At 32.2% G+C, this 13,301-nt stretch overlaps 2 protein-coding genes across 3 annotated transcripts; one reads left to right on the forward strand and one right to left on the reverse strand.

Moving 5' to 3' along the window:
* Positions 1-4,594: 4,594 nt before the first annotated feature.
* Positions 4,595-6,823, forward strand: LOC111884745 (probable calcium-binding protein CML21). 2 transcript variants are annotated; one of them, XM_023881055.2, is made up of 6 exons: positions 4,596-4,759; positions 4,918-5,002; positions 5,499-5,719; positions 5,836-6,026; positions 6,221-6,395; positions 6,580-6,823. In XM_023881055.2, exons 3-6 carry the CDS (start codon positions 5,521-5,523, stop codon positions 6,696-6,698), a joined length of 684 nt encoding a protein of 227 aa, XP_023736823.1. In that variant the 5' UTR covers positions 4,596-4,759; positions 4,918-5,002; positions 5,499-5,520; the 3' UTR covers positions 6,699-6,823. The 2 variants fall into 2 exon arrangements, with proteins under 2 accessions (XP_023736822.1, XP_023736823.1); XM_023881054.3 differs by having other exon boundaries at positions 4,595-5,002.
* A 67-nt stretch (positions 6,824-6,890) lies between these two features.
* On the reverse strand, positions 6,891-9,760 carry LOC111884744 (KH domain-containing protein At5g56140). The gene is made up of 7 exons (XM_023881053.3): positions 9,306-9,760; positions 9,019-9,104; positions 8,562-8,710; positions 7,922-8,047; positions 7,710-7,826; positions 7,462-7,605; positions 6,891-7,370 (listed from the first exon to the last, which is right to left on the reverse strand). Exons 1-7 carry the CDS (start codon positions 9,410-9,412, stop codon positions 7,221-7,223), a joined length of 879 nt encoding a protein of 292 aa, XP_023736821.1. The 5' UTR covers positions 9,413-9,760; the 3' UTR covers positions 6,891-7,220.
* Positions 9,761-13,301: the final 3,541 nt, after the last annotated feature.

Consider the following 13,301-nt stretch of genomic DNA (forward strand, 5'->3'; position numbering starts at 1 on the left):
TTTAGCGTCTTTGCCATGGCCTCCTCAGAAAGGGAGGATTGGATAATCAAAAGAGCCCGTTGATCTGCATCAATCCAAGATTGATGGGCGGGATTTGCGGCAGATTTACCATCGATTTGAATGGTAGCAGGTGGGCATGGATTTGTACCATCGACATGCTCAAGAAGACGCTGATAGGATAAAAAGGGTTTGATTTGATTCTTCCAAATTAGGTAATTGGAAGAGGTAAGCTTTATTGTGAGCAGATGCAAAATTGTGGCAAGGGGAAGCTCTGAAGAAGACGACGCCATGGAGGGAGGAAGACGGCGAGCAAGATTTGAAGTAAGATTAGGTTTTTACGCAACCCGCTCTGATACCATATGAGGATTTCATCTATGATTATATTTCATGTAAATCAGATACAATATATACACGTACAGATATAACAGCTAGCCCTATAACAAAGGAATTTAAATAATACAAATACAATCTTATCTAAACTTAAATTTTATCGCTAATATGGCTGAAAATGGTCAAATTTTAATTAAGCCCAACAAGATGGAAGAACATGTTAGTGGTTGTTGTCTAATTGGAATAGTTCATCTATCTTTTTTGACTTTACTAACAACTCAGACTTTAGGCACCAATAATAATGAAAAATTAAAATGTAATTACGTTTTGGTTTTTAAGTTGTAAAAACTGAAGGATACTATTTCTATCTCCCATTAAATTATTTCATGTTTCAATTCATTCGATTTCATCAAATTGTCTCAAAGTAAAAGAATTGCAAAATATCATCAATACTTTGATGAACAATCACATAATATCTATAACTAATCGAATGAAAAGTATTGTCTAATTCTTCAATTCAATAGTATGAAAATAAGAATAAAGTAATGTATATTACAATTTGGCTTGAATTTGGAAAAATAGTTGTGTTCCACTTTTGGGTGGGAAGATAACATAAATGGTATGTATTTTTTTGTTATGAAATAGTAGTTGTAACATTCTTTTTACTATTATTATACTATTTATAGTATCTATAATTTATAAATTTAGATTAATACTGCAAGAACACCGTTTCTATATATAAAAAAAAAGGTGACATAATGGTGGAGCGACGCAACAAGCTTTGAAAGTTTTAAAAAGTTTAATTTATTTTTTCAAGAATTGGGTTTGTTTGAATTTCAAACATGAACTAATTTTTTTTAATTTTTTTTTTTCAAGAATTGGGTTTGTTCGACTTCCAAGGGCCTTGTGGATTGGTCTGTGACACATAAAGATGATTTGGTCAAAAAAAAAAAAACAAGCCAATTTTGTAAATCCTCCTATGAAGTTCCATGTAATATTATTAGTTCCACATTTTACTTATTTACCCTTTGATATGCAATTTATGAAGTTTGGTACCTGTGGACTTAAGCTAGACAAAAAACAAAAACTTCACCATAAAATATAAACGTTGAGATTATGTGGTGAAATTCGATTTAAATATAAAGTTATAAATTGTTTTATTTCTCTTGAGTGATGTAAATTCCAATAAGTAAAAATAAGAAAATTTATAAAAATTGCACTTCAAATTTCAAAATAAACTTATAAAATTAAGTGACAATGGATTAGTATGATGTTTTTATGTAAATACAAATCAAATAAAAGTACATTTCTATTGATTGCATCTCACTTGGCAAACTTGTGAAAACAAACAATCAAATATAGCATTGTACTTTTTGACATAATCCTTTTATAGCATTGTACTTTCATAACAATGTACTTTCAAAATCAATCCTTTTATAACATTGTACTTATTAAGATCCTATTGGAAAATATCGTTTTAGAATTCCTTAATGTTGATTGAGCATTGAACATTGAAGATAGATTCAAACGAATGTTTAATTACTTCATGAGGTCAGATTGAGGTGTCATTTTATATCCTAATGGGTAGAATTCCTTTATGGTCAAGCAACAAGGTTGTATCTAGGCAACACACATATTTGATCCACTACTGGGGTTCATCAAGGAGACCCCTTGGGACCACTTCTCTTTGCCCTTGTGTTGCACCCGCTCTTGCATAATATTATAGACAATTGCAAGTTTCTTCTCCATGCATGGTACCTTGATGATGACCCACTTATTTGAGATTCAAAGGAGGTGGCCAAAGTGTTGGACATCATTACGGTGATTGGCCCAAAATTCGTCCTTCAGCTGAATATCAAGAAAACCGAGCTCTTTTGGCCCTCGTGTGATGATAGGAAGCTATGTGAGGGGTTATTCCCGATTGACATCGGGAGGCCACCTTTAGGGGTGAAACTTATTGAGGGAGCTGTTAGTAGAGATGCCAGTTTCATTAGCAGCTTAGCCATAAAGAGAGCCGAAAACGCTGTGAATTTGATGCGTCTTCTTCCATAATTGTCTGACCCCCAGAGTGAGCTCCTTCTACTTCGGTCTTGTATGGGTATTGCTAAGCTTTTCTTTGGGATGAGGACGTGTCAACCCGTTCACATGGAGGTGGCGGGAATATTCTTTGACAATGGGTTGCACGAGGCTATTGAGGACATTGTGGTTTGTGGTGTCCCTTTTTTGGCGACATATAGTGGCGAATTGCTTCCTTACCCATCAGGTTTGGTGGTTTGGGTTTATACTCGGCAGTAGAGGCTATCTCATATGCGTTTGTTGCCTCAAGTGTCTAATCTTGGGTGTTGCAAAACCACATCTTATGGGATAGTGGCATATATGGTATTGATTATGATTATGATTGTGCCTTGGCTTCTCTTCATAACAAGCTTCCGGATATTGACCTTAGCAGTTTTACTACTGAAGACACCACCCCCTCTAAATCCCAGAATACACTGGCGAGTGCCCTTTTTTCGTAATATGGTCCAAGATATGGAAGTGCATCTCGACATGACGACTCGACAGAAAGCGGTTTTCCAGTGCTTACGTGCACCACATACTCAAGATTTTCTTTTAGTTATCCCTATATATAGGATTAGCCAACATATGTCTCATGTGGAGTATCGTACTATCCTCAAATATCAACTCATGATTCCAATATTCCTAGGTGACGAGATATGTCTGGTATGTCGCAAGGCATGTTTGGACTCTTTTGGAGAGCATGCAGTTCAATGTAAAGAATTCACTGGGTTCAAATATAGGTACACTATGGTTAAGGATGTTTTGTTTGATGTATTTAAGCATGTCGGGGTTTCCGCCAAGAAAGAGGCACCTATGAATTTCTTGACTGGCCCGGTAGAAGGAAGGTCAACCCTTAGACCGGCTGACTTTTTTATTTTTGGATGGGTCGGAGGGAAACACGCATGTATGGACCTTACAAGGGTATTTCCTCTCTTGGGCTTGAGGGTTGGGGGTTTCACGATGGGACAAACTGCTTTAAAAACTGCTACAAGCAAAGTCACCAAACATGAAAAATCGTGCATGGAAAATCAACACGTGCTCATACCATTTGCATTTGATACGTTTGGTTTCCTTGCGTCGGATGTTGTGGAGCTTCTTAATAAAGTACGACAGATCATGCACATCAATGTTATATCCCCTAGATCTTTTGATGTAGTCTTTAAAAAATTAGATTTACCATATAAAAAGACTTAGCGGCATAGCTTATTGTCCGTTTGTCATCTCAATCGATGTACGATGATAATTAAATTAATGAAAATATTTATACCATAGTGGATTTCCAGCACAACACCATCGTTGCCACTGTGGTGCAAGCACCCACCTCCCTAGGTTTAAAAACTCCAATTTATGGGTTTAAAACTTCAATTTTTGGGTTTAAAAGCTCACATTTCTTTGTTTAAAACTTTAATTTCTAGGTTTAAAAGCTTTAGTTTCTGGATGAGAAGCTTCCAATTCTTTGTCACTCTTTAGTTTTTGGGTTGGCATCTAGTGGCAAATCTGGAAGTAATGGTGACGAGAACAAGGTTAGAAAGTTATGGCGTCGAGAAGTACTCGAGATGCTCATAGGTAATTTTTAAGGATATAAGGGAAATCCGAGTTAAGTTTTGAAAATAGAGACTAACTCATATTTATGTGACTCCACAATTTTTTAGAGAAAAAAATGAATCTAGTCAACTTTCTTAATTACTTTTTAAAAAATTGTCAAAATTTAAGAAATGACTTATATAGCTATCGAAATTAGAGGTGGTTCTTCACATGCTACAATTTCGTCATATATAAATGTCTAATGCATAAAGTCATTAATATACTTGTACAATCAACACTTATCCTCATTTCATACAAATGAGGTCATACAAGTGTTTAATATATGCATTAGACACTTTTAGTCCGGTTGTAATCATTTAATGTCGGTAGCAAGACTAAAATGTAAAAGAATACTTAATTTCTCTAAAAGAAATTTTAACTCTCAGCATGCCAATCCAAAATGAAAATAACAAGTAAAAAAATGACAAAATGAAAATAATGACAAAGTAAAAAAATTGACAAAACTGTAGCTCAAATGACAATATCGCAGCCAATAATACTATACCTACGAATTTGATGGTCATATGAGTCATTTATTGCTTTATTTCAGATATTTTCTTAAAAAATTTAAGTTTGTCTTTTTTCTGAAACTTTTATTACATTTGATCCGCTAATTAATAAATTAAACACGAAAATGAAAGGAAGAGACAGGATGAACAAAACCCGGAGCTCCGTATATCCTAATCCCCCCATATTCGATTCTCCCAAATCCCACCGACTCTTACAAATCAATCAAATCTAACACATAACTCGTAACTTTCAATTTCAATATCTGAGAAGCAACAAGGTTGACATTTTCTCAGTTCAAATCCAGCACGCACACTTCACGACGTCCCCCAATAAATTCTCTTTGATTTCAACAACTGTTTATCATAAATCAATACCGAGATCGATCTTTGTTACTGCTGTTCTCTACATCTTAATAATATTCTCGTTTTGATTCAGGCAGGTTGGTTCGTTTTCACTTCCTAATTCATCAACAACAACAAACCCTCGTTCTACTCGAATTTCAGCTGCCTTCGTACTTCCGGTAAGAACTGTTTACTGTTTAAATTTCAAAATTGGCGATCAGATTATTAATTTTACAATATAATAATGTCCAATTGTTTTGGCTATGAGTGCATCAGAATCTTTGGTTTTTTGTTCTTTCCTGAATTAGATTTATGAAGAATTTTTTTGGCCGAGAAGATGCTGTTTCATAATGTTATTATTAGGATTATGCTTCCTGCTTCAAAAACAAAGTAACTTTAAGTCAAGTTGGATCATAAAATAGAATATCTGTTTGCCTTTTAGCAAACAGTCTGGTCCTACTAACTAAATCTAAGCAAATTGCTAACTTCAACATTATATGCATGCCATCTGTTTTGATGTGCCAGATTTGGATAATCATTTCATGGAAAGAGTAGATCTAAGATTAAAGTGAAATTATCGAACTACTATTGACTTTAAGCAACTGATTATCTCTAATTCTTCAAGTCGCAATAAGAGATTATAATCCTTTCCTTTGATTGTAACATAAATGTCAGGAGCATCCATATTACTTTGACCATGGGTGGCAAGTTGACTAAGGGCGATGAATCACCTATGACTTCGGCACCTACAACAAAACTTGAAGCCAAAATTCTGAAAACAATGCGTAGCAGAGAATCTCAAGGAACTTCCATGAAATCTTTCAATACAATAATTCTAAAATTCCCAAAAATTGATGCAAGCCTACGCAAGTGCAAAGCTATATTTGAACAATTTGGTAAGCACAAAAATAACGATTCTTCATTTCATTTTTTTTTCTGATTTCTGTATAGGGGTATTTTGGGGATTGAAAGAAACAAACTACTTTTCCATGTCTTTCTTTGAATTTTATAGATGAAGATAAAAGTGGTTCGATTGATCCCAAGGAGCTGAATCATTGCTTCCGTGAGTTGAAAATAGATTTTACAGATGAGGAAATCAAAGATATTTTTGAGGAATGTGATATAAATGATGACATGGGGATAAACTTCAAGGAGTTCATTGTGATTCTGTGTCTTGTCTATCTTTTGAAGAAAGATCGATCCGTATCCATTGATTACTTTAATAGGAATGTGGTTTATAATTTTCAGTAAACGCAAAAAATAGCAACATACTTTTATTTATGTGTTTACTATAGCATCCTATTTTCAATAAATAAAAGTAAGATGCTTTCATAAACAGACAAATGAAAGTACAATGCTATTTCTTGTTCATCTTGTTACATCCTTGACATGTATAGAATTCACGTATGGGGATCCCGGATCTAGAAACAACTTTTGAAACTATGGTCGACTCATTTGTGTTCTTGGATAAAAACAAGGATGGTTATGTTAGCAAAGATGAGATGGTTGGTGCAATAAATGAAACTACTTCCGGGGAGCGATCTTCTGGGCGCATAGCCATGAGAAGATTCGGTATGTCTCTTTTCCATGACTTTCTCTATTAAGTCATTCTTTCTACATTAAGTATATATATATATATATATATATATATATATATATATATATATATATATATATATATATATATATATATATATATATATATACAACTTACCAGATTAAATCTTGCCCTAAACTGTTTCATGTGTGTTTGTAGAGGAAATGGATTGGGATAAAAACGGAATGGTCAACTTCAAGGAGTTCCTTTTCGCCTTCACTAAATGGATTGGGCTTGAAGATGCCGAAGACGAAGAAGAAGAAAACATAAACGAGTGAGCAAGGATCAAGATTCATTTATGCACTTTGTTAATAGCTTTTGAACATTAAAACTTGTTTCTTTTATCTTTCAAGAACACATTTTGATTGTTGTAATGTTTACTTCTTTGTTGTTTTTCTAGAAACCATATCGCATGAAACATAAAAGAACTCAAAATGTTCAAAAACCCTAGTAATAGGGCATAACTAGAATTACAAAACTACAAACCAATATGTATATAGATAAAATAACAACTCAGTTCACCAAAACTCTCTCATAAGAAACACACACACGCACACACAAACAACGAATAAAATACAAGTTTTAATAATGTCTTTTTTCACTACAATAAATACTCTCAAGAACACCATTTGTTTCCTCCAAATAGAAGAGACACACACCCCATATGATATAGCAACACTTTTAAACCAGGATCCAAATAGTATCCAGTGCCCCGATGGCAATTGGAGGCCAGCAACATATGCTCTGTTTGGGTTAGCAAACTCATGAAATTGATGACGTCATTGATGACATCATCATAATCATCCTCTGGTTTTTGCTCTCTTCATTCCAAGGCTATTATTGAAGGGGGACACCGAACCAGACATTTGAGAGGTGTCCTCACGAAGGGTCCCATTTAGCATTGCAAGCTCTCGTAGTTGTTGCTTTTTATAAAAATCGTGTGTTTCATCCTGCAAAAAGAATGTTTTTAATTATTTTTCTTGAATTAAAAAAATGACATGAAAATATTTAACAGTAATGTGATTAAAAAAGGAAGGGTACCACAGGTCTAAGAAGATCTTCAAGTATTTCACGGGCTTGCATTAAACGCGCGTCTATTATGTCAACGGGTAATTCTGCTTCAACGAGTATGTGAAGAGGCTCGTTTAGGTGCTCAAAACCTGGTTTTCCTCTCATCATCTCTTCCTATAAGATTCATGAAAATACTTAATTTAAATCCATCATAGCAATGTACTTATTTATAATAACAAAAAAGATGTTACTATTAAATGTGTTGCTAATTGTATCACCTTTGTTGGATCCTTGATACTTCCACGTCCTCTGATCAAAACACGACAATCAGTACTGGCTTCCACTCGCTTAAGGGAGTTCCCTCTCGGCCCAAGAAGGCGGCCCACAAAATTAAACTGCAACACATGAATTAAAATAATAATAATCAGTAAAAGATTTATTGGCAGAATTATTATAAATTAAAAGAAAAGTAGAAAAGTAGAAAACTTACATTAGGATAACTAGCGACAGGGATATCAACCCTAATTGTTCTCTTTACTACAAGACTGGATGAACTGCCCTGTGAACCAAGCCAACTCTGTGCAGATGCAGATGATGGCTGCAGTAAAGCTGACATCTGCACAAAAGAATCCCATTTTCTCTCAAAAACGAATCTAAAGTCTAAACAACAAAAAACCATTCACCAATGTCTCTTCTACAAAGCATGATAAAACTTTCAAACAATTCTTGATAATATGCTATTTGAGAGCATATATTTTATATTTATATGTACATGGCAGACAGCAAACCCATGTCCAAGCAAGCAAGGCCCTTAAAAGCATCCAGAGTGGAGTGGCTCAAATGTAACTGGGCTATCTGTAACTGTAAGCAATATAAGAAGCAGGATTTATACATTAAAAGTACATGATCTCCTTGATATATGCAAATCCTCAGATGCTGATGTTATGTTACAACTTACAAACTATATCTGTGTATGTATATGTATATGGTGGGTGTTACTTGTTAGCAAGCAGTTAAACAAGTTAGCAAGAGCCAAGATGTATTGTTGTAACTTGTATGTCAGGTTGTAAAAAGCAGTAAGATCTATTAGAGTAAGTAAAAAGGTTATGTTAATGGTTAGTAATCCGTACTTCTGATTGGATTGGTGAAGACCATCTGTTCATGTTCATGTTCATGTTAGCTCCTGCATTTGAGAACATTCCTCCTCCTGAAGCATGTTCAAGCCCACTTTGATCTAAAACGGATGCATTCCCCAACAGAGTGGTTACACGCAGTATTTCTGCTCCAAAAATGTCAATTTTGCAACAACATGTTACCAGTTAGCAGTTAACAAACACTACTAGTTAGCAGGAATGGATAGACAGACACTGTCAGTTTCAATACCAATGCGTCCCCTATCAAACCAACAAATATATACATATATATATTCTGGAACCTGGACAAAAAAACATTATACAAACATACAAACGATATGCTTTCAATTTCCGAATTCTGTTAATCTTTTTTTTATATATACAACTGTTTCTGATGGTAAAAACAGAGAATAGGATGCTTTGAATTCATACAACACAAGTTTAACAAACTCACCCTGATTCAGCAGCCGGTAACATTGGGGAAGAACAGGCACAAATGGACTGAGTTTGTTGCGTTCAGACAGCAGCTCGGAGAGATATCTGTTACGAATTCTGTATCAGTTTTCTTAAAAATCAACACATCTGATACAATCAACAGTCGAATTACGAAAGTGAACAGGAATTGTAGGATTTAGATGTGAAACGTTTAAAACATGAAACAAAAGACACTCGTGGTAACCATAAATCGAGATCGAGGTGAAAACATGGAGCTATGAAGATAAAAAGGGAAAAACATCATACTTCTCTTGCTCGACGAGGGCGGTGGCTGCGGAACGAAGACCGGCGATATGAGGAGAGTGAGGGGCTGACGGAGAAGGCGAGTAAGCCATATACCTGCCGGAAGACATGGTGTGTAAATCCGGCGATCGGGATTCAGATCACGTTCTAGAATTTGCTGTAACACGAACACCGCAGCGGACGATTCAGTCTCTCTTTCTTTTCAATTTTCACACACACAGGAATCAAGAGAGATTAGCGTCGGTGGAAGGAAAGCCAGATGTGAGCTTGGCATTTATTGTTGAAGGGATTGAAATTGAGATTGAGATGAGAAGGTCCAATCGTACACCAACACACCAACAGTAACAACACCACAACTACGTAATGGGAAGAATTCAACTGCTACTGTACATCTACTCGTAGAAAATCTTGATTTATTACTGTCAACTTTTGTGAGGTAAAAGCAAAGATTACTGGCATCAACCCTCGTTCTTCCATCTTTTTGACATTTTTGTGGTTGGGCATGCTTCTGGAGGACTCATTATGTTGTGGAGTACGATGATTGTAGGCCCTCTCTTGGCCCGTCCAAACTTCACCATTCAATCTTATACCATACACACTAAAAACATATCAACATTATTTATAACTTTCTTACTTTGTGTTATATACCTATATCTAACTTTAACCATTTAATATAATATAACTCTTCTATTATTTAAAGTAAAGTTAAAACACTCTTTTTAGTACATCATAAATAAAAGTTTAAATCTATTATACTAAATGGTTAAAAATATGTGATATGTATTATATATATTATTTAATTGTCTCTATAATTATATATAACAACTGCATGTTGCGACAACAGTTTAACAAGAGTTTAAATTTATTTATTTATTTATTTATTTTATGAAAATCGAATATGTTGAGGAGAGAGATAGAATGTACAGAAACAAAAATAACAATGTGTTTTTTGTTTTTGCCATACACATAAATAGTCATACGCAAAGGAAGGTTCAATATAGGACCAAATAATACATTCTAACCACAGACCACATGATGATGACCAATATTCATTTACAAATATATGTTTATATATGAACATGAAAATAACATATGTTTCATAAATGAACATGGACCATTTTCATTTGGTTCTGTGGTTAGATCATATTATTTGATTATATGTTAAATCTGACCCACCACACATACAAACACACGACAAAGTCATTCACACAACCACAAACACATAGGACGTGTTTGGCACAGAGTGTTTGGGAGTGACAAAATGTTTCGGTTTAAACAAAAAGTTCCGTTTGATAGTGCTGACGTTTAACTTTTAGTTTAAACAAAGCGTTCCAAATCTAAAAGCTACTGCATGTAGCGTTTAACAAAATGTTACTGAGCTTTTTAAATCAATTTCCAAAATTGTCCTTAAAAATATAATTATATGTTTATTAAAAAAAACAATTGTCCTTTTATGTAATTTTACATATTTCGAAAACTTCTAACTATTTTTGACAAACACTCATATAACAAATAAAAACTATAGTTTCCAACTACCAACTATCCATTATCCGCTACCAGCAAGCTAACAATTACTTTTGCCAAACATGTCCATACACAATGATAACATTGTAATTTTAAAACCCCACTATACAATTTACTATACAATTATGAATAATTATAAATAAACATGTATATTGGTTTGTGAAAACGAATATTTAAAATAAACTAATATTTATATGTTTTCACTATCCACATACATGAAAACAAATATGTAAATATATGAATTTGAAAGAAAAAAAAAACTTTTATAAAAGAAAACTCTAAATAAAAATATACATAAAAACAAATATGTAAAAATATTAATTCGGTAAAAAAAAATTGATTTTGTAAAAACGAATTCGAAAAACATGATTTAAAAAATGTTAAAGAATTTGGAAAAAATTATTTATCAAAACAAACTAAGCTTTAGAAAACATAAAAACAAATGAAATTCTGAAAGTTGAGTGGGGTTTAATTTGTTTGAATTCCAAAACTCTCCAAATTATATTAAACTAGGCGTAACCTTGCGCGTTGCGCAAGAATGCATTTTAAGTGGTTAAAATAATTATGAAAAAAATAAAAATATGTTGAAATTTACATTTTTAGTCATGTTTTGGGTATTAACCGAATTATCAAATAAAATAAAAATTCATCAAATTATATTTTGATACTATCTAATATAGTTCATACCTTATAAACTTTGTTTTTACTTTTATACTATCCAATATATATTATAAGTTTTTGTATGGCAGTAATATAAACTACTTTTCTTACATCCGATAATATTTTTTGGATAAAATAAGAAATAAGTTGTTTTGAATGACCTATTAATAAACAATATAGAACTAATACACTTTCCATTACACTATATATATTACACCAATACATCTAAGGTTTTATATATGAACTTTCAAATATTAAACATTGAAACTAAGAATGAAGTCATACAAAATATATCATTATACATAAATGTCATCAAGAGTTCTAAAATAAATCGATTAGTAAATATGATATTTAATTTTAATTACATATTTTGCAAGGCATACGTTTGACTTTATGTTGGTACGTCGAAAATCCTATTTCTTAATTTGTACCTAAAAAATTAAGGTGAATAAGAATATAAAATAGATATTACTAAGCATTAATATAAATAATTAAAAATGGTATGTGGATCTCCTACCACCAGTTAAAGAGAACATAGCTCTCTAATGGTATCGATTCCTATGTAAAATTAAAGTAGCCATTCTATGTACATTTTGTTTTCTAATTACATAAACAAATATGAGTAGCCAAACATAAAAATATTATCTTTATGTAGGAACAATATTTTAGTTAACTAACAAATTAAATAATATAAGAGTTAGGAGTTTCAAAACATTAATATTTTTAGACAAAATTGCAAAAATGGTCCTCGTGGTTTCTTATTTTATGTGATTATGGTCCAAACGTTTGAAAATTTGCAGATTTGGTCCTTTTCAACAAGTTTTATTGTGGTTTTGGTCCCTCATCCGTTAAGTTTAACTGGTTGGCTGTTAACTTTTTTAAAATGGAAATTTTACCCTCATGAACCATTTTCGCAGTTTTGTCTTTTACCATACCACAAGGACCATTTTTGCATACATTCTTTTTTATTTTATTGAAGTATTATATATTAATAAAGATTATTTTTAATATATAATATTATATATTAATAAATATTGTTTTATTGGATTATTAATTTATTATAGTTGATTTTTTTTATTTTTTTTTGTTAGAGTAATTATTTTTATTGAGTCAATACATATAGTTTTTAATATATAATATTTATATCATTATAAATATTATATTATTGGATTATAAATTTCTTTTAGTTAATATTTTTAATTCTTTTTTTAAAATTATTTTTATTGGATTATTTCTTTTAATTTATTATTTTCTTCATATGCTAAATATTATTTTATTGGATTATTAATTTATTTTAGTTAATTCTTTTTAAAAAAATTGTCGAAGTAATTATTTTTTATTGAATTATTACATATCAATGCATATAGTTTTTAATATATAATATTTATATCATAATAAATATTATATTATTGGATTATTATTATCTCTTAGTTAATTTTTGTAATTTTTTTAAACTATTTTTTATTAGATTATTACTTTTAATTTATTATTTTCTTCATATACTAAATATTATTTTATCGGATTATAATAATAGTTCTTGTTAATTTTATTGGTTCCACCACAAAGTCACGGGATACGAAAAATCGTCGTATCTCATCATCGAAATCGTTAGGATCGTTGCCAAACACTTTTATTTCATCTAGCTTATAATGAGAAACCATTGGGAAAATATCACCACCATCACTCGGTCACCACCACCACTTATAAATGTTATCGGGGTTTGTTGCACATTGTTAGAAATTAGGGTATAGTAAGGCTTGGGATTCTAAGAATTGTGTAAAACACTTTCAGATTAAAGCATTTGGGTGGTACTCC

This window comes from Lactuca sativa, chromosome 7 (genome assembly GCF_002870075.4).
Source record: "Lactuca sativa cultivar Salinas chromosome 7, Lsat_Salinas_v11, whole genome shotgun sequence".
NCBI classification, from domain to species: Eukaryota; Viridiplantae; Streptophyta; class Magnoliopsida; order Asterales; family Asteraceae; genus Lactuca; species Lactuca sativa.

Coding starts and splice junctions, on each gene's coding strand:
- LOC111884745 (XM_023881054.3), top strand. CDS start 5,521: ATGGGTGGCAAGTTGACTAAGGGCGATGAATCACCTATGACTTCGGCA. Junction 5,720..5,835: donor AGCTATATTTGAACAATTTG/GTAAGCACAAAA, acceptor TGAATTTTATAG/ATGAAGATAAAAGTGGTTCG. Junction 6,027..6,220: donor TTTTGAAGAAAGATCGATCC/GTATCCATTGAT, acceptor TGACATGTATAG/AATTCACGTATGGGGATCCC.
- LOC111884744 (XM_023881053.3), bottom strand. CDS start 9,412: ATGTCTTCCGGCAGGTATATGGCTTACTCGCCTTCTCCGTCAGCCCCT. Junction 9,105..9,305: donor GCCCTCGTCGAGCAAGAGAA/GTATGATGTTTT, acceptor AATTCGTAACAG/ATATCTCTCCGAGCTGCTGT. Junction 8,048..8,561: donor CTTCACCAATCCAATCAGAA/GTACGGATTACT, acceptor TCTTTTGTGCAG/ATGTCAGCTTTACTGCAGCC.